We start from the raw sequence: 23,535 nt of genomic DNA, 5'->3' as shown, positions 1-23,535 counted from the left end.
TTATCTCATTTCTATCCCTCAATTAATCCTTTAACCTATCCTATAATTATTTTTACTTTTACTCATGGTAAATATCCATTTAGTTAATTGGCAGAAATAAAAATTGAGCCAAAAACCCTGGGTTTCACAAAAATAGATTATTAAAATAAATGATAGGGCACAAGAAGAAAACTTACATGATGTATCAATCTTTGTCTTTTGATTGAAGTGGGTAGAAGAAAAAACTCTAAATTCCAGTACTATTCAGATTTGGAAAAAATTAATCAGCATGATCTGAAGGAAACTCCTATTCCAATTACTAGTAGAAATATTCAACAATATTAGTAAAAAATTCTAAACTTATTGGTGAAGGACACCATAGATTCAAAGTGATAGGGATAAGAAAGAAACAGTGAGAGAGATGGGACTGCTTGTAGGTATCTCTGTGACTTTTTTCTTTTTAAAAGTGTATCTTTCGAGGGGAAAAACTCGAGGCCCCGTTTGGAACTTGAGTTTTTTGGAAATTTGTCTAAAACTTTACTGTAGATCACTGTAGAAGTAGTAGAAAAAACTTACTGTATAAGTTTTTTAAAAACATTTCTGTAGCAATTTTTTAAAAATTTTTTTACAAATACTCTTTAGTGTAGCAATTTTTTTACAAATTTTTTTTTATAACTTAAAAGAATTCCCTCCCTACATTTTTTTTTCCTGTATCCAAAAATTGTGGTCTATATTTGTCGCGCCCCACTTTTCGATTCGAGTTGAATTGTGTGGTGTGTGGTGTGCAATGTGTGAACGTGTGCAAAATGAAAAGTAAAAGGCCATGGGACTTAGAATGCGACGATTTGGCCAAGTGAAGTTCAAAAGGGTTTTTTGTATCAAAAATGGAGTCGCCACTTGGTATAGAGTTAGGGTGTACCAAGTCACCCAAAAATGATTTTTTGTTTTTGAATAAAAAAGTAAATAAACCCTTTTTAAGAACTTTTGGGTCTACGTAACCAAAAGAGAGATCGGGGGTCACATTTGACGAAAGGGAAGGCAAGGATAAAAATCCAAGGCACCCCTTCGACCTAGCCAAGGCTAGTTGCGTGACTTGAACCAATTTTTCCTAAATTTTCTACCCAAGGTATGTATCACGTATTGGATATATCTATATGAATGCAAAAACCTAGACCTAGGGGGATTGGGGGAAATTTCTCTTCAAAGGTTGAGTGGTGCCAATCACATTAATTGTGAAGCCCAATAATGATCCTTTTGGAGAGGTCACACCTAAACCTAAATGACGTGAAAAATGAGTGGAATGCATGCCATGTGAAAGTGTGAGTTTGTGTGAAATGAGAAAAATGATAAAGTAATAAGATAAGAGTGAAGGTGTGCAAATGTAGATGAAAGTACTCGTGTGCGAGTGAAGATAAAAATGTTCGTGTGCAAGTAAAAAAATGTTCGTGTGCAAGTGAAGGTGATAAAAAAGGTGCATGTGTGCAAATGAGACAAAAGTGAAAGTGTAATGATAGAGTGGATTGAGAATGCATGAGCCTAGGGAATTCATGCATATTGGGTACGGGGAGACCTAAATCGTGACTTGATTTTCCCTTTGATTAGAAGGCGGAACTAGCGTGCTAAGGCTATCGAGTAGCCACACTCGCTCGTTTCCCTTATCGGAAAAGGACACTCAAGCAAAATGAACCCTATAGCTAGTATGGGATGCAAAACCTAAAGTGAGGGGAAAAGGGGGTCGAGGATCATGCCAAATGATAAAACTAAGGAAAATGCGTGATATGTAGTGAACAGGCAAACAATGCATTAATAAAAAAACAAAGGAAAAATCCTATCGGGTCTAGCGTTGGACTAGCCCTTTCTATGAATTCCTAATAAAAATGAGCCACAACTAGCATTAGGCTAGTGTGGTGACGTACATTCATCCATTCCATTCATTCATGGTTATGAAAGCAAGTAGACATGCCAAAACGCTCGTAAACACGTAGCACGTAGCACTTAGCATGCTCGACTAGATGCAAGAGCCTACTAAAGCAATTTAACATGTAACAACAAAAGCAAGCAACCAAGGGGAAGGGGAAATGGACCAGATGCTCTCCGAACCCTATCTATTACAAGCCGAGAGGTGTACACATACCCCATAAAAGCATAAAGGGGAAGGGAAAATGGACCAAATGCTCTTCGAGCCCTATCTATTACAAGCCAAGAGGTGTACACATACCCCATAAAAGCATAAAGGGGAAGGGAAAATGGACCAAATGCTCTTCGAGCCCTATCTATTACAAGCCAAGAGGTGTACACATACCCCATAAAACTTAAATAAAAGTAAAAGCAAGTAAATGCATGCAAGGAGGTAAGGAAAGCGAAGTAGGCATATTCACATAACACGTAGGAGCACGTAGGGTCAAATGAAGTGCAAATGAAGAATAGAGTGTACCTCCCTTGAAGCGACGCCCTAACGTAGTGAAATTACTAACTTACCCTCCAAAATAATAAAGAGGTCAAGGTACCACTTAAATAATCACAAAAGATAAAAATAAGCATGAATTTGAATCAATTAAATCATGTCAACAATCCACATTTAAGAAGTCAAAAGAAGAAAGGACCTGATTGCAAAGATTGACAAAATTTTGGGACCAAAATTAAAGTAAAATAAAGTTCAGGGACCTATTTGCAATTAAACTAAGGACCCAATTGAAAGAAGTTGAAAATATCCAAGGCCACAGCACAGTTAAGGAGAAATTCAGGGACTGATTTACAAAAATTGTTTTCTGGCTTCTTAATGGACCAAGCCATTGGGCCATTTCCTTTATTTGTTTGGGCCAAAGCTTCCAAGCCCAATCGGAAATCCCAAAACAAAAGGGAATGGGCCATTGTCACCCTTCTTGGGCCAAGATCACTTGGCCCAATCGGAAGTCCAAGGAAAAAACGAGTGGGCTAGTATTATTTTGGCCCAAAAATTAGCCAACCAAAACACATGGACCATGACCCTCTAGCCCAAGCCAAAAACCCAAAAATGAATTAAACCCTCTTACACAAACCCAACTAAAAAAATCATTAGCCAAACATAAATCTAAGCCCAACAAGATAATAAACCAACTAAAATTATTTAAACCACAATTATGATCTAAAACCCAAAATAAATGTATCCCAAAAAGTCACATAAAATAGGCAAACATAGGATTAAGCTCAAGAAAGGCAAAATGGATTTGATTTTTCCAAATTTTGAGGCCACGGTGAACAAGGGGACTTGAGTGATTAAAATGCAACAAAAGCAAGGAGCTAAAGTGAGACCTCCAATCATGTGATAAAATTCACCAGAAATGAATAAAAACCCCATCTTACAATCGAATGGAAAAATTCAACATTCCACTAAAGTTTCAAATCAAAGCTATAAGTCTATAAAGGTTATTAAAATCTGCAAAGTCATTCTAAACTCACTAAAAGTTTTACCCAAAATCATATCAAAGCATGTCAAGAACAATTAAAATTCTAGAATGACACAATTGATTAAATTACTCAACTAATTGGACCATAACAAGACAAGAGGGAACTTAGGGGGTTAAAGTGCAAGTGTTTTAGGACCTAATTGTAAGAACAAACACCTAATTGGGCCTTTGAAACATGGATGGAAACTAAGGGGAGTAAAGCTGCGATTTTTTTTAGACATTCTTCATGCAAAGCATGCATACGAGGAAGATTTCTGCATTTTAAACTTTCTGCATTTTAAACTTGCTGCAGCTAGAGTGTCGGTTGCACTTTCATCTTCAACCATAGAACTCAAGAACTAACTCAAACTTTGAATTAACGAATCAACACACAACTTGGACATCTAAATAAGTGCAGCACAGAAATGATGCAAGACATGGGAACTTTTCATGCAAAAGCCATCATGCATTCTGGTTTCTGCAACTTCCGTTGCTTTAAGCATTCAACATTCCTTTGGCAGCCAAATTTTTATGTTAATCCTCAAACCAAAACAACAAACTCATCAATTACAATCCAATAGTAACCAGCTCGTCAACAAGCAAGGAGGATTCAAACATGAAGCAACCATTGAGGACCCAAACAAACAGCAAAAGCAAGAAAATGAAAGACGCACGGAGAAATGCAGCTGGCCTCTGATGAAACCGGCGGTGGCATCATCATGTTCAAAAGATTTTTAAACTGCCTCACTCCAACCACCAAACATCAGACCCGAGAAGAAAATTTAGCTAAACAAAACTGCAGTTACCAACAAGAAACAACTCTATGGTCATCGCTGCACCCGAAACAGAATTCAAGACCTCAAAACAGATTTTTATGCATCGACCTTTGGCCACACACAATCTACAATCTGGCCATAGGATCATCAAACATTCTGCGCTTTTTAAATATGAGACCCCTAATTTGAAATCCAGAAAAATCCGAAAGCAAAAGATGCAAACTTTAGCCATTTTCTGCAATCATTTCAACCGAAACTAAGACTACATGTGCGAAGAAGAAAAAGAAAACTCAGACAAGCTTCACAACAGCCAAAACCCACCGTGAGGACCTCAACCCATCTACAATCACACGACCCTCATAGCATTGCCCAAGTCCAAAAGATCTAACCAGGCTGCTAATTACAGAACAATAGACAAAAGCAGAAACTTGCAGCCAAATCAAAACTAGATTCATCAAAAGGTACTACTTTTCTAGCCGAATCATCTAATCATTGAGCATCCATTTACCGTAAAGCTTTCGAATTTCTCAAAGGGCATCAGAAATCATAGACAGAGGAACTAACAGATGCACGTACACGGAAAGAAACAGAGACGGGCGTGATGAACTCAAACCCTCACAAGATAAATGATACAAAAATGAAATGGGTTACCTCAGAACAGCACGTTGTTCTTCGGAAAAGAGAAACCAAAAATGGCTTGCTGCAGGAACTTTTAACGCCAATGAAGCTGCTCCTCCTTCCTCTATTTCCTCTTGCTTGGTTCCTTCTCTTCACACACTCTCCCGTAGCTTCCTCTTTTAGTCCGACACTCAAACCTTCTCTTTTCTCTCTCAGCTATCTCTCCCTCTTTCTTCTCCCCGTTAGCTTTCCCTATAACCGTTCCCTTTTGTTCCAGGTTCTCTCCTAAACTAGCTCTCTGTACTTTTGTTTTTGCCTTGAAACTCCCTTCTAAAACCCTTGCTTAGTTCTTTTCTGTTTGCCCGTCGCTGGTCTCCCAACTCACTCTTGCGGCTGATGCTTTTCTTTTCTCTTTTATATGGAACTCCAAGTTCCTTAAACCCTCCACTGAATGGTCAGGATGAAGGCCAGCCTCTGCCTTCATCCTGCCCCTCCATGGCACGCATGAAATGTCCTTGGCAAGCTGCAAAAAAAGAATGCAGCCTGCCTGCCGCAAACGTTTTCTCTTTTTTTTTTTTTTTTTTTTTTTTTTTAAGAAAACAACTTGAAGATTACAGAAAATATAAATAATAAAATAACAATAACAATAATAACAAAATTACACAAACCAGGTAATAATAATAATAACAAAACAAAAATAATTTTAAACAAAAGAAACTAAACAAAAATGGCCATTTTTTAAAATTTCCAATTTTTCATTTTTTCATCATTTTCTTTTCCTCAAAATAACTTAATAAAAATAACTAAAGTGCCCAAAGATTGAATTTAAAGAAATAAACATATTTTTGCGAACAAATTTCCCTTTTTCTCTTTTTCCTCTTTTTTCATTTTTTATGATTTTTCATTTTCATTTTTCTTTCAAGAAAGCATTGAATAAAAACAAAATGACTAAAATGATTTTTCTTTTCTTTCTAAAAACTCTATAAACTTAAAAACTAAAAAAACTAAAAACTAAAAACTAAAAACTAAAATCTAAAACTTAAAAGTGATTAAAAACCTAAAATGACAAAATAAAAATGAATAGACAAACTAAAAGGGCAAAAATGAATAAAACTAAAATAAAATAACAACTAGAAATGCAAAACACACAACAATGAACTAAATGCAAGCGATCTAAAATAAAAATCATGAAGTAGATGCCACATATAAATTATTCAAAATTTGGTGTCTACAGTTTGCCCCTCTTTGTCTGAGTTTTGAAAAAACTTGAGACAAAGAAGTGGACACCAAATACTTACCTGTGTTATTGGGCTGCAAGAGATTCCGACGAACAGGAATTCTAATACGAGACTGACCCGAACATGAAAAATAAGACGGGACTGACTCGAACAGGAATTTAAACGGGACTGACCCGAACATGAAAAATAAAACGGGACTGACCCGAACAGGAATTTAAACGGGACTGACCCGAACAGAAATTTAAACGGGACTGATCCGAACAGAAATTTAAACGGGACTGACCCGAACAAGAAATTTAAACGGGACTGACCCGAACAGAAATTTAAACGGGACTGACCCGAACAGGAATTTAAACGGGACTGACCCGAACAGGAAATTAAACGGGACTGACCCGAACAGGAAATTAAACGGGACTGACCCGAACAAGAATTTAAACGGGACTGACCCGAACAGGAATTTAAACGGGACTGACCCGAACAGGAAATTAAACGGGACTGACCCGAACAGGAAATTAAACGGGACTGACCCGAACAGGAATTTAAACGGGACTGACCCGAACAGGAATTTAAACGGACATGAATTTAAACGGGACTGACCCGAACAGGAATTTAAACGGGACTGACCCGAACAGGAATTTAAACGGGACTGACCCGAACAGAATTTAAACGGGACTGACCCGAACAGAATTTAAACGGGACTGACCCGAACAGGAATTTAAACGGGACTGACCCGAACAGAATTTAAACGGGACTGACCCGAACAAAATTTAAACGGGACTGACCCGAACAGAATTTAAACGGGACTGACCCGAACAGGAATTTAAACGGGACTGACCCGAACAGGAATTTAAACGGACTTCACTGGGGAAGTTTGAGACAATGAATTGAATTTTTACCTGAGAGTAGTTCAAATTTTTGTACCTAGAGGGAGATTGGATCTCTGTAGTTGAAGCGATGGCTGGTGTTGGTCCTTATAATCCAACTTTGCAAATAACATTGCTTTAGGTTTGAAAAAGAGAATGATCGCTTTCATTTGTGACCGCAGTGCTCCTGCAAGGAAAGAATAAATAATAATGGATTTGCCACCATTATTTGATCCGATTTGCCTTGAGAATCGTGTAAACATGAGTCTTGTACTATTTTTGCCTCTGTTCTGCGGCACCCGTCTTGGTCGAACTTGTGACTTTGCAAATTCTAAGACTGATAAAATACGGATTGACCACGTCACCCAATCCAGGTGGTAGCTTTGTTGCATGTTACTCCCTGTATCTGATGATTGAATCCCCTATTTTTGCTCAAACCTTTGGGTTTATCACTCATTTGAATTCAATGGTAAAAGAATGATGCGTGAAAATTTGTCATATAACGATCAATGTATATGCAAGATTATTTCCTGTGTCGGGGAAAGATGAGCATGCAAAAGAATGTAGACAATCATAAGCAGTCATACACAAATAATTGAAAACAACCAAAAGATTCATAAAGATACATTTTTGCAAAAGAATATTTGTGAAGAACAATACAAGTTTAGCCAACGAATATCATATTCAAGACTTTGGATATTTTGCTTCGGAATCCGATACTGACAAAAATATCACAAACATGAGGAAAAACCCCAAACGAACCAGGTCACCAGCTGTTCCTTCTCGCGCTCGTCCGTTGTGAAAAACCCGCCTTGGCGCCCTTTCGGGTTTTCACCAAGGTTGCCCCTACCCTTTTTGTTTTTGCTTTTTCTTTTTCTTTCTTCTTTTCTTTTTGTTTTTGTTTTTGTTTTTGTTTTTCTTTTCTTTTTGTTTTTGTTTTTGTTTTTTTTTTTTTTTTTTTTTTTACAAGGCGCCCTTTCGGGTTTTCACCTAAAGAATAAAAACACATCTCGACCATGATCGACTCAGAAATATGAGTTAAAGGTTTCAGGCATCAGTAAAATGCACTTCCCTTGTAGATTAGGCGAAAGCATTACGGACATCACTTGCCAGTTGATTATCAAATTTTGCTAATAGAAATGCACCAAATGACGGAAGCCAGGACTTTGGGCTTTGTAATGAGGTCAGGTAGGGTGTTTCTCAAGAAAAGTTAAGGCTTGAAAGCAAATTCGATGCCAGGGGTAAAATAAACTGAGATTGCCCTATTTTGAAATCATTTCCGATTTTGAACGAAACCGGGGAAAATTTGCCCCAGTTTGATCGGATTTTCGCTCTTTGCATTTTCTTCATTGCATTTTCCTCACTTTTGCATTTTTCTTTGAAAACTAAATTTGCCCCAGTGTGGGGTTCTTTTCCCTTTCTTTTGCTCAATCTCTCAAAATTAAAATTTTGCCCCAGTGTGGGGGTTGCAATTCTCAGGGGTTATCAAACGAAAATTTTGTCAATTCTGATGGCTCAAAGGGGACAAGTAGGGATAAAATATTTTTTAAGTGTAAAAGAAGATGGCCTGACTCGTATTTCGCCATTTGCATGAGTTTCTAAAGAAAATTTGCATGATCAAATGAAAAACTTTTTGCACATATCTGAGTTGATGGGTTGAGGGAAAACTCGTCCATCCATTTCTGCTAGAATAAGAGCTCCGCCAGGTAATACCTTTTGGACAATGAACGGCCCTTGCCAATTTGGAGCAAATTTGCCTTTAGCTTCATCTTGCATCGACAAAATCCGCTTCAGTACCTTATCACCTTCTTCAAATGCCCGCCGATGGACCTTTTTGTTGTAAGCCCGGGCCACACGCTTCTGATAGCACTGACCATGACAGATAGCGTTGAATCGCCTTTCATCGATCGACGTCAATTGTTCATGGCGCTGCTTTATCCAATTAGCCTCTTCCAATTTAGCTTCCATGAGGATTCGCAACGAAGGAATTTCAACTTCGGCTGGTAATACAGCTTCCATTCCATACATCAGTGAATATGGCGTTGCCCCAGTCGATGTCCGGATAGAAGTCCGATACGCCATTAGTGCATAAGGCAACTTGTCATGCCAATCGCGATGCCTTTCAGTCATTTTGCGAATAATCTTTTTCAAATTCTTGTTCGCGGCTTCTACGGCTCCATTCATCTGAGGCCTATAAATGGCGGAGTTGTGGTGTCTGATCTTGAATTGCTCGCATAGTCCATCCACCATGTCATTGTTCAGATTTTTGGCATTGTCAGTGATAAGCGTTTCGGGTACCCCAAAGCGACAGATGATGTGATCTCTCAAGAAATTGGCAACTATCTTCTTCGTCACATGTTTGAATGATTCCGCTTCAACCCACTTGGTAAAATACTCAATCGCCACCAATATAAATCGATGTCCATTTGAAGCAGGAGGATCGATTGTACCAATCACGTCCATACCCCACATTGAACAGGGCCACGGGGCGGTCATGCTATGCAACTCAGTGGGTGGAGCGCGTATAATGTCACCGTGCATTTGGCATTTTATACATCTCCGGACAAAGTCTATACAATCACGCTCCATAGTAAGCCAGAAGTATCCGGTTCTCATGATTTTCTTTGCTAGCAAATGGCCATTCATGTGAGGTCCACAAACACCACTGTGCACTTCTTTCATCATATATTGAGCTTCATCTTTATCAATGCACCTTAAGAGGTTCAAATCTGAGGTTCTTTTATACAAGACTTCTCCACTCAAGAAAAATTTTGAAACCATTCTGCGCAAAAAACTCTTATCCTTTGAACTAGCATGCTGAGGGTAAGACCCCGTTTTGAGAAATTCCTTAATATCCTTATACCAAGGCATATTATCAGAGGACTCGTCTGCAACCCAACAGTGGGCAAGCTTGTCTTGAAGTTGAATCTGGATTGGTTCGATTTTCAATTGATCTGGATACTGGATCATAGAGGCTAAAGTGGCCAAAGCATCGGCAAATGCGTTTCGGGCTCGCGGGAGATGTCTGAACTCCAAATTTTGAAATTGCTTGGCCAGAGTGAGCAAACTACAATGGTAGGGCAGAATTTTTGAATCTTTGGTTATCCACTGCTTCAAAGTCTGATGCACGAGCAAATCTGAGTCACTGAAGGCTATCAACTCCTTGATTTCCATCTCTAAAGCCATTTTGAGACCAAAAATGCAGGCTTCATACTCAGCCATGTTGTTTGTGCAAGCAAATTGCAATTTGGCTGCGGCAGGGTAGTGTTTTCCTTCGGGCGAAACCAGAACAGCTCCAATTCCAGCTCCTAGAGAATTTGAAGCTCCGTCGAAGAAAAGCCTCCATTCAGGGCTCTGCTCACTTATATCATCTGCAGTGCCTACAAATAGGACCCTCTCGTCAGGGAAATAAGTACGGAGTGGTTGATAATCATCATCCCTTGGATTTTCCGCCAAATGATCAGCTATAGCTTGCCCCTTGACAGCTTTCTGTGAGGTGAAAACAATATCGAACTCCGAGAGGATTATCTGCCATTTCGCCAAACGCCCAGTCAACATCGGCTTCTCCAAAAGATACTTCAAAGGATCAGACCGGGAAATAAGATAAGTGGTATGGCTCAACAGGTAATGTCTCAGCTTTTGAGCCGCCCAAGCCAATGCACAGCAGCTCTTCTCGATGAATGAATAATTAGCCTCGTACTGTGTGAACTTTTTGCTTAGATAGTAAATGGCTTGCTCCTTCCTTCCAGAGTCATCGTGTTGCCCCAGAACACACCCTACTGCTCCGTCGAGCACCGATAGGTACATGATCAGCGGTCGGCCCGGTTTGGGTGGCACCAGGACCGGAGGCTGCAACAAATAATCTTTAATCTTATCGAAAGCTTGTTGACACTCCTCATTCCAGTACAACGGCACATTCTTTCTTAATAATTTGAACAACGGCTCACATGTGGCCGTTAATTGGGCAATGAACCTCCCAATAAAGTTGATCTTTCCTAACAAGCTTTTCACGTCTTTCTGAGTCTTTGGCACTGGCATTTCTCGAATCGCTTTGATTTTTGCCGGATCTATCTCTATGCCTCTCTTGCTCACGATGAAACCCAACAATTTACCAGCTGGTGCCCCAAAGGCGCATTTCGCAGGATTTAACTTCAAACTGTATTTCCGCAGCCTTTCAAACAGCTTCCTCAAATCATCCAAGTGGTCCTTCGTCCTTTAGACTTGATTATGATGTCATCCACGTAGACCTCCATCTCCCGGTGGATCATATCATGAAATAGGGTTGTCATGGTCCTCTGATACGTTGCTCCAGCATTCTTTAAACCGAAAGGCATGACTCGGTAGCAAAAGGTACCCCAAGGGGTAATGAAAGCAGTCTTCTCCCTATCCTCTTCTGCCATCAAAATTTGGTGGTAGCCAGCAAAACAATCGCAAAAGGATTCAATCTCATGTCCGGCAGTATTGTCTAAGAGAATGTGAATATTTGGTAGAGGGAAATCATCTTTAGGACTGGCTTTGTTAAGGTCTCTATAGTCAACACAAACTCTCACCTCTCCACTCTTTTTTGGAACAGGGACTGGGTTGGAAAGCCAAATTGGGTAATAGGAAACAATGATAATGTTGGTTTTGAGTTGTTTTTCAATTTGCTCTTTTATTTTGAGGCTCATATCTGGTTTGAATTTTCTGGGTTTTTGCTTTACGGGTGGAAAAGAAGGGTCTGTGGGTAACCTGTGCACTACCACGTCAGTCGAAATACCAGTCATATCATCATAGGACCACGCAAATACATCCTGGAACATAGTCAAGAACTCAAGCATCTCCTTTTTCTGGCTTTTATTCAGATGAATACTAATCTGCACCTCCTTAACTTCATCCTCAGTTCCAATGTTAATCTTTTCTGTTTCTTCCAGGTTCGGTTTCGGTTTTTCCTCATATTGTTCAAAGTCCTTTGCAAAAGAATCGAACACCTCCTCATTATCACTCTCGCTTTGAAGTTCGGATTCACAAACCTCCAAGTCGTGAGTGATATAGAGATTGCCATTATCGAATTCCTGAATTGTGATATCCAAAGGATCAAATAATTTTATTTTTGGCCATCTGAAAGAATTAACGAATGTGGGATAATAAGCAAACAAACACACAACCGACAAATAGACAAGCAATATGAATATAAACAAGCGAATAAACAACACAACAATGACAAGAACAACTTGTGCATTTTCATAAAACCTTTGATTGAAAGCAAATGGAAATGAAACTTAACAATATTTACATGCGCAGACGTTAGTCAAAAAGGAAATTGTTTTCATTGGCTATTTACAAATGCAAAGGTATTTTCATGAATTCACATGAATGATAAACCCCTTTCATTTTACCGAAACTCCTTCCGAACGGGCAGGGACTCGGCAGTCCAATTGGGAATTGATCCTTCGGGAATGTCAAGAAATTCAGCTTCGCCTGGAACAATATCTTCAAATGTTGCCCCAACGAACAATTGGGCCAAACTTGCTTCAATTTCGTCAACTGGGTTGATTTCTGACACGATCACCTCAGCTGGTCGTGGGAAAGTATAATGCAGGGGTGGAATGTCAAGAACCCCTTGCCTTCCTTCTTTCTCCGCTCTCTTGCGCTCCTTCATCTCCTTGAAATCCTTGGCGGTTGGTCTGAAACCCAAACCGAAGGTATCCCTCTTTTCTACTATCTTCACTGGCCTCAGGATCCCTTGCAGTTCACGCCCCAACCCCTTGTCGAATTTGTATCCTCCACGAATCATTTCTCTGGCCATCATTACACTGGCCTTTGAGAGAGTTCGTTCCTCCGTGGTTATCCAACTTACGGAGACTATATCGGATGTGCTGTGAGGGGACATGGTAACACTTTGACTACCCTCCTCTTTAACTCCAGAATTGGTGATCACCAGGCAGTCCTCTTCAGCAAAGATAGTGATTAGTTTGTCATTTACCACGAACTTGAGCAATTGATGCAACGAAGACGGCACAGCCCCCGACTTGTGAATCCATGGCCTTCCAAGTAAGATATTGTAAATGCTCGGGAAGTTCATGACTTGGCAAGTTATTTGAAATTGGGCCGGCCCCATCTCGATTACTAAATCTGCCTCTCCTATTGGCTCCCTCTGCGCTCCATCAAACCCTCTAACAATAGTCCCTGAAGGCCTCAGCTTGATGTCTTGCAATCCTAGTTTCTCTAAGGTACTCCAAGGACAGATATTCAGTGCGGATCCATTATCGATTAACACCTTAGGCAGCATTTTTCCGTTGCACCTCACTGTTATGTACAACGCCCTATTATGTCCGATGCCCTCCGTCGGCAATTCATCGTCAGAAAAAGCAATTTGCTTGTTGAACAATACGCTCCCAACCACGTTTGAAAAATTATCAACAGAAATGTCTCTCGGAATTTGAGCTCTTGTTAATATGTCAATCAATGCATCCCTATGCACGTCCGAAGAGAAAAGTAGGTCCAACATGGTTATCTGGGCAGGTGATTTGCTTAGCTTTTCCACTATGTTGTATTCACTTCTCTGGAGTCGTTTAAGGAAATCCACGGCTTCTTTCTCGGTGATTGTTGGTTTGATGGGTGGCTCAGAACTATTAGCTTGAATTGGAGTAGTAGTCTCAAATGGATTTACAGTCTTCCCCGATCTGGTAACTACTGACACTTCCTTCTTTGCGGTTGAATTTTCCCCGATCTGTATGCTAGGCTCATCGTAATTCCACGGCACTTGTTGCAGACTTAATACGGGCTCCTGTTTCGGGAATTCGATGACTACTGGTTCCAAAGCTTCATTCTCCGCTGGCGTGAGATCTAAGACAAAAGGCTTGTTATCTTCTTCGAATGGCAACTCTATGACAAACGGTCGGTCCGTGACCCCAAACACTTCAGCTTCTATTGCCAATTTCTTAATTTGTTCCTCGTACTCCGCATCGTCCATAATAACCCCAACGTGCTCTGGCAAGGGGTTTTGATTTACGTTTGGCCCTTGCGGCTCCCTCTTTCTGATCACGATTTCTCCAGACTCAACCATATCCTGAACTTTATGATTTAGCGCCTTACAATCCAAAGTTGCATGCCCAGGTGCCCCTGAATGATATGCGCAAACAGCTTGCGGGTTATACCAAGCGGGCATGCCATACGGATAGGTAGGAGGTGGTACTGTACCAATTTTTCCGGAGGCCTTTAACTGGTCGTACAGTTGGTCTAAAGGCCTACCTAAATTGGTAAAAGTACGGCTTGGGGGTCGGTTGTAAGGTTCATGAGGTTGAGGATGATTGTAAACAGGTCTATTTGGAGGAGGAAATCTTGGGTTATATGGTGGACGAAGTCGGTTTTGGGGTGGATTTGGTTGGGAAATTTGGAAAGGGGCTGAAGGTGGGTTAGTATTGTTTGGGCGAGGTCGAGGGTGGTGGATATTGGTAGTATATACATGGTTTGGGCTTGAATAGTAGTAAGGGTAAGGTTGTTGGTAGGTTGGGTTGTGTTGGCATCGGGGTCGGGGTGAAAGGTTGTGGTTCCAAACAAAGGTTGTATCTCCTTCTTTCTTTTTGAATGGTGGTTTCTTTTCACTGCTTCCTCGCCCTTGCAAAGCTTCTACTTGCGATTTCAGGGCAGATACATTAACAATTTTCCCAGCTCTTACAAAGTCGTCAAATTCTTCAAGTTTATTTACAATTGCAGCAAACGAACATCCGGTCATACGGAAAATCTCTTCGAAGTACGGCGGATCATGGGCCTTTATGAAAGTACGTATGATTTCATCCTCGGTCATTGGTGGCTCGACCTTAGCAGCTACCTTTCTCCACCTCTTAGCATAGGTCTTGTGGTCCTCAGAAGGCTTCCTTTTCGTTCCTTCCAGAGTAGTCCGGGTTGGCGCTAGCTCACAGTTATACTCATATTGTCGAATGAAGGCATTGGACAGATCGAGCCAGGTCTTCACTTCCTCTGGCTTTAGGTTGGAGTACCAATCGAGAGCATCCCCTTCTAAGCTTTCTGGAAATAATCTCAACGGTAAATTCTCGTCATCCACTGGCTTGCCCAACTTGTTAGCAAACAAGCGCAGGTGCGTTTTAGGGTTGCTGGTACCATCATATTTGTTGAACTTCGGGGTCTTGAACCCCACCGGCAGTTGTACGTTTGGAAATAGGCACAAATCATCGTAGTCCAGCACCCCTTGCTTGCTTAAACCTTGGCTCTTGCGGATGAATTCATCGAAACGATCCAATCGCTTAAGCAACTTTAGATCAACCGGGGCAAATGACTCTCCCATTTCTGGCTTGTTTTGAAAAACGTGCTCCGGCACAACGGGCTCTGCGGTAGTTTGGAAAAAAGTCGGTGGATTTACATGCATGTTTGGATCACCCTGAGGCTGGAATCCTTGCCCATAAGGGGGATAGAAAGGAGGATTTTGAGTATAAGCATATTGCGGGTTGAAAGTTCCCTCAAACGTGGTTTGAATTGGAGGAATAACAAATGGTAACGTGGTTTGAATTGGCGGAATAACAAATGGTTCGGATTGTGTTTGTTTGATGGGCGGAGACTCGGGTTGCACTCCGCTACTAACGAGCTCATCGATCAGTTTCTTTTGGGCGGCCATTTCAGATGCCATCTCCCCAAATTTAGTGAGCAATTCGGTCAACTGAATCCCGGGACTTGCAATCTCCGGCTGGGTCGTTGCAACGGTCTTTTCCGATGACTCTTGCTGGGTACTCATGTCTACACGATTCCTTTGGGCCTTACTTCGGGATCGCGTTATAATGGGGCTTCGTCGAGAAGCTATGTTTAAAATTCTACCTGAGAATTTGGAAAGGAAGTGCCTTTAGATTTTAGCCCTCGTTTAGCTTTTTACCAAAGTAAAATAAAGAAAAAGAAAAGAAAAAAAAAACAAGAGTTAGTAAATATCCAAACAATTCGGATGCATGTCCTATTGGGGAGACCCTTTTTGTGCCAATGGTAGGCCTAGTATGATGCAACACCTTCGAAATGGGACCCGTAACACAAACCTGTTTTTGACAACAATTCTGAATAAGTGCAAAAGAGAAATCGCTTTCATTGAAAGAAAATTGCCAATATTTACATCATATCACGAAGACGATTCCGTACAAGATCACCAAAGTTTTTGAGTCTATCTAATACAGAGTCTTTAGTTTCTCTAGCATATGGCCTCTTGACACGCTCGGCTTGATCATATAATTCCCCACATTTCCGCTTCATCTCTTGTCGCCTTTCTCGCTCCTCTTCATATAGCCTCTTGTTTTCCTCTGCTTTTCCCTTGTGTACTTCAACGGATTGCTTTAACTGCAAAACCTCCCTGTCTTTCAACTCAATTATGGCCTTCAGCCTTTCGATCTCCTCAACTGGTCCGTCTAATTGCCCTGATGTAGCAAATTTTGTTACCCAGTCTTCGTATTGGGGAGTCTTCAACCCCTTTTGCTGGAGTTCCGGGATGTATCTAAAACTTACGTCATCAGACAACGTCACCCAGGCGTCAATAATCCGATCTTTCATAGGGATTTGATTTGGGCACATTCCCCAGTTAAAAATAATGGTGACTTCGCTCATGTCAAACACGGGTGGTATTTCTTGAGTACGCCCTAATTGTCTGAGAAACCTTTTTGGGACGTACGCGGTAATCCCTTGAGTACCTAGTAGGAGAATGAATTCGGATGCCTGAGTGCGAAGAACAGGTTTGGTACAATCGGTCCAATCCAACACCCATCTAATATTTTGATCGGTCAGGTTCTTCAAGAAATCCACAAACTCAGCTGCATTACGCGGAAAACTGTCTCTGTTAATCCTCTTGTGATGTGTGGTTATCCAGTTGTATGCGAACATTGGTAGACTCGATGAAATAGCCGGTCGCCTCATGAAATGCTCCATTCCCCATATATGTAAGATCAAATTTGAACCACAAAAGAACTTTTTCCCTTTCTGACAGGTAGTGCAAGCTATGAAGATGTCGGCCAAAATGGTAGGAATAATGGAACACGGCCTACCATTAATTCCGAGAAACAAGTCATACAGGATTCTGGTGAGCTTGAAGGCTATCTTTTTGTCTTTCCTAGGAAAAAAGTAGGTTCCCGTCATGACTAAACCGTATACCCAGACTCTCTTTCGATCCCACGCTTCCTTGGAAGTAAACGAGAAGTCCCCTCGATGCCTCTCAAAACCATCTCTTAGCGCAAATCGATCAAATAAGAACTTCGCCTCTATATTTTGGTCTGCCCCTTGTAGTACTGATTCCTTTAACCCAGTGAAACGGCAAAATTCAACTTTGTTAGATACTAGCGGCAATACCACGGCAGTTCCTTGAATCGGCAAATTGAGAAATCCGGCGACTTCCTCAATCGTTATGGTCATCTCCCTTTTTCCAACTCTAAAAGAAGAACAAGTGGGGTCCCATAGATGCACCAAAGCTTCTACCAAATATCCATCGGACTTAATGTCCTTGAAATCCCCGATGTGTCCTAAGCGATCGGCTATTTGGTTAACCTCGTTGGGTGAGAGTAATGTGGGCCATCTTTGTACCTCCGGCGGCACTACTAACATCTGTTGCACTCGGCGAGGACTTTCCATCTATAAACCAAAACCGGAGTCAAATACCTTACCTACAGGTCCCACTTGTCAGGTTTTGGCAAAAATTTAAACGTGAACTCCCTTAAAGGGTTATGTACCCACGGGAGGATCAAGGTGGGCTAATCCTAAAAATGGGATCCCCTAAATGGCATTCCCTTTCTAGGGCTTATGCATGATGCCATTTATTAAAGCGGTAAAATATGCAATAAGACGTGACCTAAAGAACCCTTTATCTGCCAGAGTAGGCCTAAAATGGTATGGCATTATTAGTTTATGAACAAAATATACCATAATTGTTAAACATGTAACAGCTATCTATAAGGGTAGGCTCTAAAAGAAGGTCATGCCAGACCCCTTATTTCCTAATGTTTGTGAATGCAAAGGCAAAAAAACAAAGAAAGTTAGTTTAACACATAACACGTTGGACAGTTAAATGATATAAAAAGCAGGAAAAATAAATAAGGAGAAGGGTGGGATCCCTCCCCTCGTGAGTGGTGTCTCTAATAGGGTAAGGCCGACTCTACCCTAGGTGAACTATATGGATGCATACGGTTGGGGTTCACTAATGCATCTAACTCGATAAGCTCAGGTCCCCAAGCCTTCAGACTCGTGGCCAAGGGTCATCACTCCCAAGGCCCTTTGTCGGTGGCTCGAGCGATTCCCCAAACACCGCTACGCACACGTCGTGTTACGGCTGCATGTTTGAGTGAATCTATAAAAATCCTCAACCTTCGACTAAAAACTAAAGGTTATTAACCCAAAGTTTAAAGCGGAAGATTGAGTGACCCATTAGATCGTGCTACGCGCACGTCGTGACACGATCACACGTCCAAGTGGGTCTCCTAATCCTAAAAGGGTGGAGTGGCGTGACAAGCCACTAAAAGAAAAATAAAGGGGGATGAATAGTAAAGCGTATGCGCGTATGATAGTGCACGTTTTGGAGGGGAGGGATCAAGAACCCACGCGAAGCTCTAAGGGTGACACACACCCCCCCAAATGCAATGCAAGCGCGAGATAATAAGTAAACATTCATTCAAACATACATTCATGAGTCGAGGGATTGGTTTGATTACGTACATAAGACAAAACGGTCCTAAAAATGAAAAATGCAATCCTAATATCCAAACGCTATGCATAAAAAGGGTAGAAAAGGGAAAAGAATGGCCAAATCAAATGCTCGGACCCACTTAGGAAGTCCCCAGTGGAGTCGCCAACTGTCGCGCCCCACTTTTCGATTCGAGTTGAATTGTGTGGTGTGTGGTGTGCAATGTGTGAACGTGTGCAAAATGAAAAGTAAAAGGCCATGGGACTTAGAATGCGACGATTTGGCCAAGTGAAGTTCAAAAGGGTTTTTTGTATCAAAAATGGAGTCGCCACTTGGTATAGAGTTAGGGTGTACCAAGTCACCCAAAAATGATTTTTTGTTTTTGAATAAAAAAGTAAATAAACCCTTTTTAAGAACTTTTGGGTCTACGTAACCAAAAGAGGGATCGGGGGTCACATTTGACGAAAGGGAAGGCAAGGATAAAAATCCAAGGCACCCCTTCGACCTAGCCAAGGCTAGTTGCGTGACTTGAACCAATTTTTCCTAAATTTTCTACCCAAGGTATGTATCACGTATTGGATATGTCTATATGAATGCAAAAACCTAGACCTAGGGGGATTGGGGGAAATTTCTCTTCAAAGGTTGAGTGGTGCCAATCACATTAATTGTGAAGCCCAATAATGATCCTTTTGGAGAGGTCACACCTAAACCTAAATGACGTGAAAAATGAGTGGAATGCATGCCATGTGAAAGTGTGAGTTTGTGTGAAATGAGAAAAATGATAAAGTAATAAGATAAGAGTGAAGGTGTGCAAATGTAGATGAAAGTACTCGTGTGCGAGTGAAGATAAAAATGTTCGTGTGCAAGTAAAAAAATGTTCGTGTGCAAGTGAAGGTGATAAAAAAGGTGCATGTGTGCAAATGAGACAAAAGTGAAAGTGTAATGATAGAGTGGATTGAGAATGCATGAGCCTAGGGAATTCATGCATATTGGGTACGGGGAGACCTAAATCGTGACTTGATTTTCCCTTTGATTAGAAGGCGGAACTAGCGTGCTAAGGCTATCGAGTAGCCACACTCGCTCGTTTCCCTTATCGGAAAAGGACACTCAAGCAAAATGAACCCTATAGCTAGTATGGGATGCAAAACCTAAAGTGAGGGGAAAAGGGGGTCGAGGATCATGCCAAATGATAAAACTAAGGAAAATGCGTGATATGTAGTGAACAGGCAAACAATGCATTAATAAAAAAACAAAGGAAAAATCCTATCGGGTCTAGCGTTGGACTAGCCCTTTCTATGAATTCCTAATAAAAATGAGCCACAACTAGCATTAGGCTAGTGTGGTGACGTACATTCATCCATTCCATTCATTCATGGTTATGAAAGCAAGTAGACATGCCAAAACGCTCGTAAACACGTAGCACGTAGCACTTAGCATGCTCGACTAGATGCAAGAGCCTACTAAAGCAATTTAACATGTAACAACAAAAGCAAGCAACCAAGGGGAAGGGGAAATGGACCAGATGCTCTCCGAGCCCTATCTATTACAAGCCGAGAGGTGTACACATACCCCATAAAAGCATAAAGGGGAAGGGAAAATGGACCAAATGCTCTTCGAGCCCTATCTATTACAAGCCAAGAGGTGTACACATACCCCATAAAAGCATAAAGGGGAAGGGAAAATGGACCAAATGCTCTTCGAGCCCTATCTATTACAAGCCAAGAGGTGTACACATACCCCATAAAACTTAAATAAAAGTAAAAGCAAGTAAATGCATGCAAGGAGGTAAGGAAAGCGAAGTAGGCATATTCACATAACACGTAGGAGCACGTAGGGTCAAATGAAGTGCAAATGAAGAATAGAGTGTACCTCCCTTGAAGCGACGCCCTAACGTAGTGAAATTACTAACTTACCCTCCAAAATAATAAAGAGGTCAAGGTACCACTTAAATAATCACAAAAGATAAAAATAAGCATGAATTTGAATCAATTAAATCATGTCAACAATCCACATTTAAGAAGTCAAAAGAAGAAAGGACCTGATTGCAAAGATTGACAAAATTTTGGGACCAAAATTAAAGTAAAATAAAGTTCAGGGACCTATTTGCAATTAAACTAAGGACCCAATTGAAAGAAGTTGAAAATATCCAAGGCCACAGCACAGTTAAGGAGAAATTCAGGGACTGATTTACAAAAATTGTTTTCTGGCTTCTTAATGGACCAAGCCATTGGGCCATTTCCTTTATTTGTTTGGGCCAAAGCTTCCAAGCCCAATCGGAAATCCCAAAACAAAAGGGAATGGGCCATTGTCACCCTTCTTGGGCCAAGATCACTTGGCCCAATCGGAAGTCCAAGGAAAAAACGAGTGGGCTAGTATTATTTTGGCCCAAAAATTAGCCAACCAAAACACATGGACCATGACCCTCTAGCCCAAGCCAAAAACCCAAAAATGAATTAAACCCTCTTACACAAACCCAACTAAAAAAATCATTAGCCAAACATAAATCTAAGCCCAACAAGATAACAAACCAACTAAAATTATTTAAACCACAATTATGATCTAAAACCCAAAATAAATGTATCCCAAAAAGTCACATAAAATAGGCAAACATAGGATTAAGCTCAAGAAAGGCAAAATGGATTTGATTTTTCCAAATTTTGAGGCCACGGTGAACAAGGGGACTTGAGTGATTAAAATGCAACAAAAGCAAGGAGCTAAAGTGAGACCTCCAATCATGTGATAAAATTCACCAGAAATGAATAAAAACCCCATCTTACAATCGAATGGCAAAATTCAACATTCCACTAAAGTTTCAAATCAAAGCTATAAGTCTATAAAGGTTATTAAAATCTGCAAAGTCATTCTAAACTCACTAAAAGTTTTACCCAAAATCATATCAAAGCATGTCAAGAACAATTAAAATTCTAGAATGACACAATTGATTAAATTACTCAACTAATTGGACCATAACAAGACAAGAGGGAACTTAGGGGGTTAAAGTGCAAGTGTTTTAGGACCTAATTGTAAGAACAAACACCTAATTGGGCCTTTGAAACATGGATGGAAACTAAGGGGAGTAAAGCTGCGATTTTTTTTAGACATTCTTCATGCAAAGCATGCATACGAGGAAGATTTCTGCATTTTAAACTTTCTGCATTTTAAACTTGCTGCAGCTAGAGTGTCGGTTGCACTTTCATCTTCAACCATAGAACTCAAGAACTAACTCAAACTTTGAATTAACGAATCAACACACAACTTGGACATCTAAATAAGTGCAGCACAGAAATGATGCAAGACATGGGAACTTTTCATGCAAAAGCCATCATGCATTCTGGTTTCTGCAACTTCCGTTGCTTTAAGCATTCAACATTCCTTTGGCAGCCAAATTTTTATGTTAATCCTCAAACCAAAACAACAAACTCATCAATTACAATCCAATAGTAACCAGCTCGTCAACAAGCAAGGAGGATTCAAACATGAAGCAACCATTGAGGACCCAAACAAACAGCAAAAGCAAGAAAATGAAAGACGCACGGAGAAATGCAGCTGGCCTCTGATGAAACCGGCGGTGGCATCATCATGTTCAAAAGATTTTTAAACTGCCTCACTCCAACCACCAAACATCAGACCCGAGAAGAAAATTTAGCTAAACAAAACTGCAGTTACCAACAAGAAACAACTCTATGGTCATCGCTGCACCCGAAACAGAATTCAAGACCTCAAAACAGATTTTTATGCATCGACCTTTGGCCACACACAATCTACAATCTGGCCATAGGATCATCAAACATTCTGCGCTTTTTAAATATGAGACCCCTAATTTGAAATCCAGAAAAATCCGAAAGCAAAAGATGCAAACTTTAGCCATTTTCTGCAATCATTTCAACCGAAACTAAGACTACATGTGCGAAGAAGAAAAAGAAAACTCAGACAAGCTTCACAACAGCCAAAACCCACCGTGAGGACCTCAACCCATCTACAATCACACGACCCTCATAGCATTGCCCAAGTCCAAAAGATCTAACCAGGCTGCTAATTACAGAACAATAGACAAAAGCAGAAACTTGCAGCCAAATCAAAACTAGATTCATCAAAAGGTACTACTTTTCTAGCCGAATCATCTAATCATTGAGCATCCATTTACCGTAAAGCTTTCGAATTTCTCAAAGGGCATCAGAAATCATAGACAGAGGAACTAACAGATGCACGTACACGGAAAGAAACAGAGACGGGCGTGATGAACTCAAACCCTCACAAGATAAATGATACAAAAATGAAATGGGTTACCTCAGAACAGCACGTTGTTCTTCGGAAAAGAGAAACCAAAAATGGCTTGCTGCAGGAACTTTTAACGCCAATGAAGCTGCTCCTCCTTCCTCTATTTCCTCTTGCTTGGTTCCTTCTCTTCACACACTCTCCCGTAGCTTCCTCTTTTAGTCCGACACTCAAACCTTCTCTTTTCTCTCTCAGCTATCTCTCCCTCTTTCTTCTCCCCGTTAGCTTTCCCTATAACCGTTCCCTTTTGTTCCAGGTTCTCTCCTAAACTAGCTCTCTGTACTTTTGTTTTTGCCTTGAAACTCCCTTCTAAAACCCTTGCTTAGTTCTTTTCTGTTTGCCCGTCGCTGGTCTCCCAACTCACTCTTGCGGCTGATGCTTTTCTTTTCTCTTTTATATGGAACTCCAAGTTCCTTAAACCCTCCACTGAATGGTCAGGATGAAGGCCAGCCTCTGCCTTCATCCTGCCCCTCCATGGCACGCATGAAATGTCCTTGGCAAGCTGCAAAAAAAGAATGCAGCCTGCCTGCCGCAAACGTTTTCTCTTTTTTTTTTTTTTTTTTTTTTTTTTTTTTTTTTTTAAGAAAACAACTTGAAGATTACAGAAAATATAAATAATAAAATAACAATAACAATAATAACAAAATTACACAAACCAGGTAATAATAATAATAACAAAACAAAAATAATTTTAAACAAAAGAAACTAAACAAAAATGGCCATTTT

At 40.6% G+C, this 23,535-nt stretch overlaps 2 protein-coding genes across 2 annotated transcripts; both read right to left on the bottom strand.

Moving 5' to 3' along the window:
- Positions 1 to 10,359: 10,359 nt before the first annotated feature.
- LOC140021167 (uncharacterized) lies at positions 10,360 to 15,183 on the bottom strand. Its single transcript, XM_072071939.1, has 4 exons — positions 14,664 to 15,183; positions 12,275 to 14,129; positions 10,562 to 11,112; positions 10,360 to 10,475 (listed from the first exon to the last, which is right to left on the bottom strand). The coding sequence occupies exons 1-4, from the start codon at positions 15,181 to 15,183 to the stop codon at positions 10,360 to 10,362; spliced, it is 3,042 nt and encodes a 1,013-aa protein (XP_071928040.1).
- An 802-nt stretch (positions 15,184 to 15,985) lies between these two features.
- Positions 15,986 to 23,157, bottom strand: LOC140021031 (protein MAIN-LIKE 1-like). The gene is made up of 2 exons (XM_072071746.1): positions 22,822 to 23,157; positions 15,986 to 17,489 (listed from the first exon to the last, which is right to left on the bottom strand). Exon 2 carries the CDS (start codon positions 17,487 to 17,489, stop codon positions 15,987 to 15,989), a length of 1,503 nt encoding a protein of 500 aa, XP_071927847.1. The 5' UTR covers positions 22,822 to 23,157; the 3' UTR covers position 15,986.
- Positions 23,158 to 23,535: the final 378 nt, after the last annotated feature.

This window comes from Coffea arabica, chromosome 11e (assembly GCF_036785885.1).
Source record: "Coffea arabica cultivar ET-39 chromosome 11e, Coffea Arabica ET-39 HiFi, whole genome shotgun sequence".
NCBI classification, from domain to species: Eukaryota; Viridiplantae; Streptophyta; class Magnoliopsida; order Gentianales; family Rubiaceae; genus Coffea; species Coffea arabica.
Note: the sequence above shows the minus strand (reverse complement) of the source record. Positions and strands in the feature narration are given on the sequence as shown.

What these genes read in the sequence shown, in the direction of transcription:
- LOC140021167 (XM_072071939.1), bottom strand. Translation starts at nt 15,183, where the DNA reads ATGGGAGAGTCATTTGCCCCGGTTGATCTAAAGTTGCTTAAGCGATTG. An exon ending in GACCGAGGATGAAATCATAC is followed by an intron (nt 14,130 to 14,663) that starts GTACTTTCATAA and finishes TTACCAATTTAG; the next exon opens with GTAGGCCTTTAGACCAACTG. An exon ending in CCCGTTCGGAAGGAGTTTCG is followed by an intron (nt 11,113 to 12,274) that starts GTAAAATGAAAG and finishes TCAAGTCTAAAG; the next exon opens with GACGAAGGACCACTTGGATG.
- LOC140021031 (XM_072071746.1), bottom strand. Translation starts at nt 17,489, where the DNA reads ATGGAAAGTCCTCGCCGAGTGCAACAGATGTTAGTAGTGCCGCCGGAG.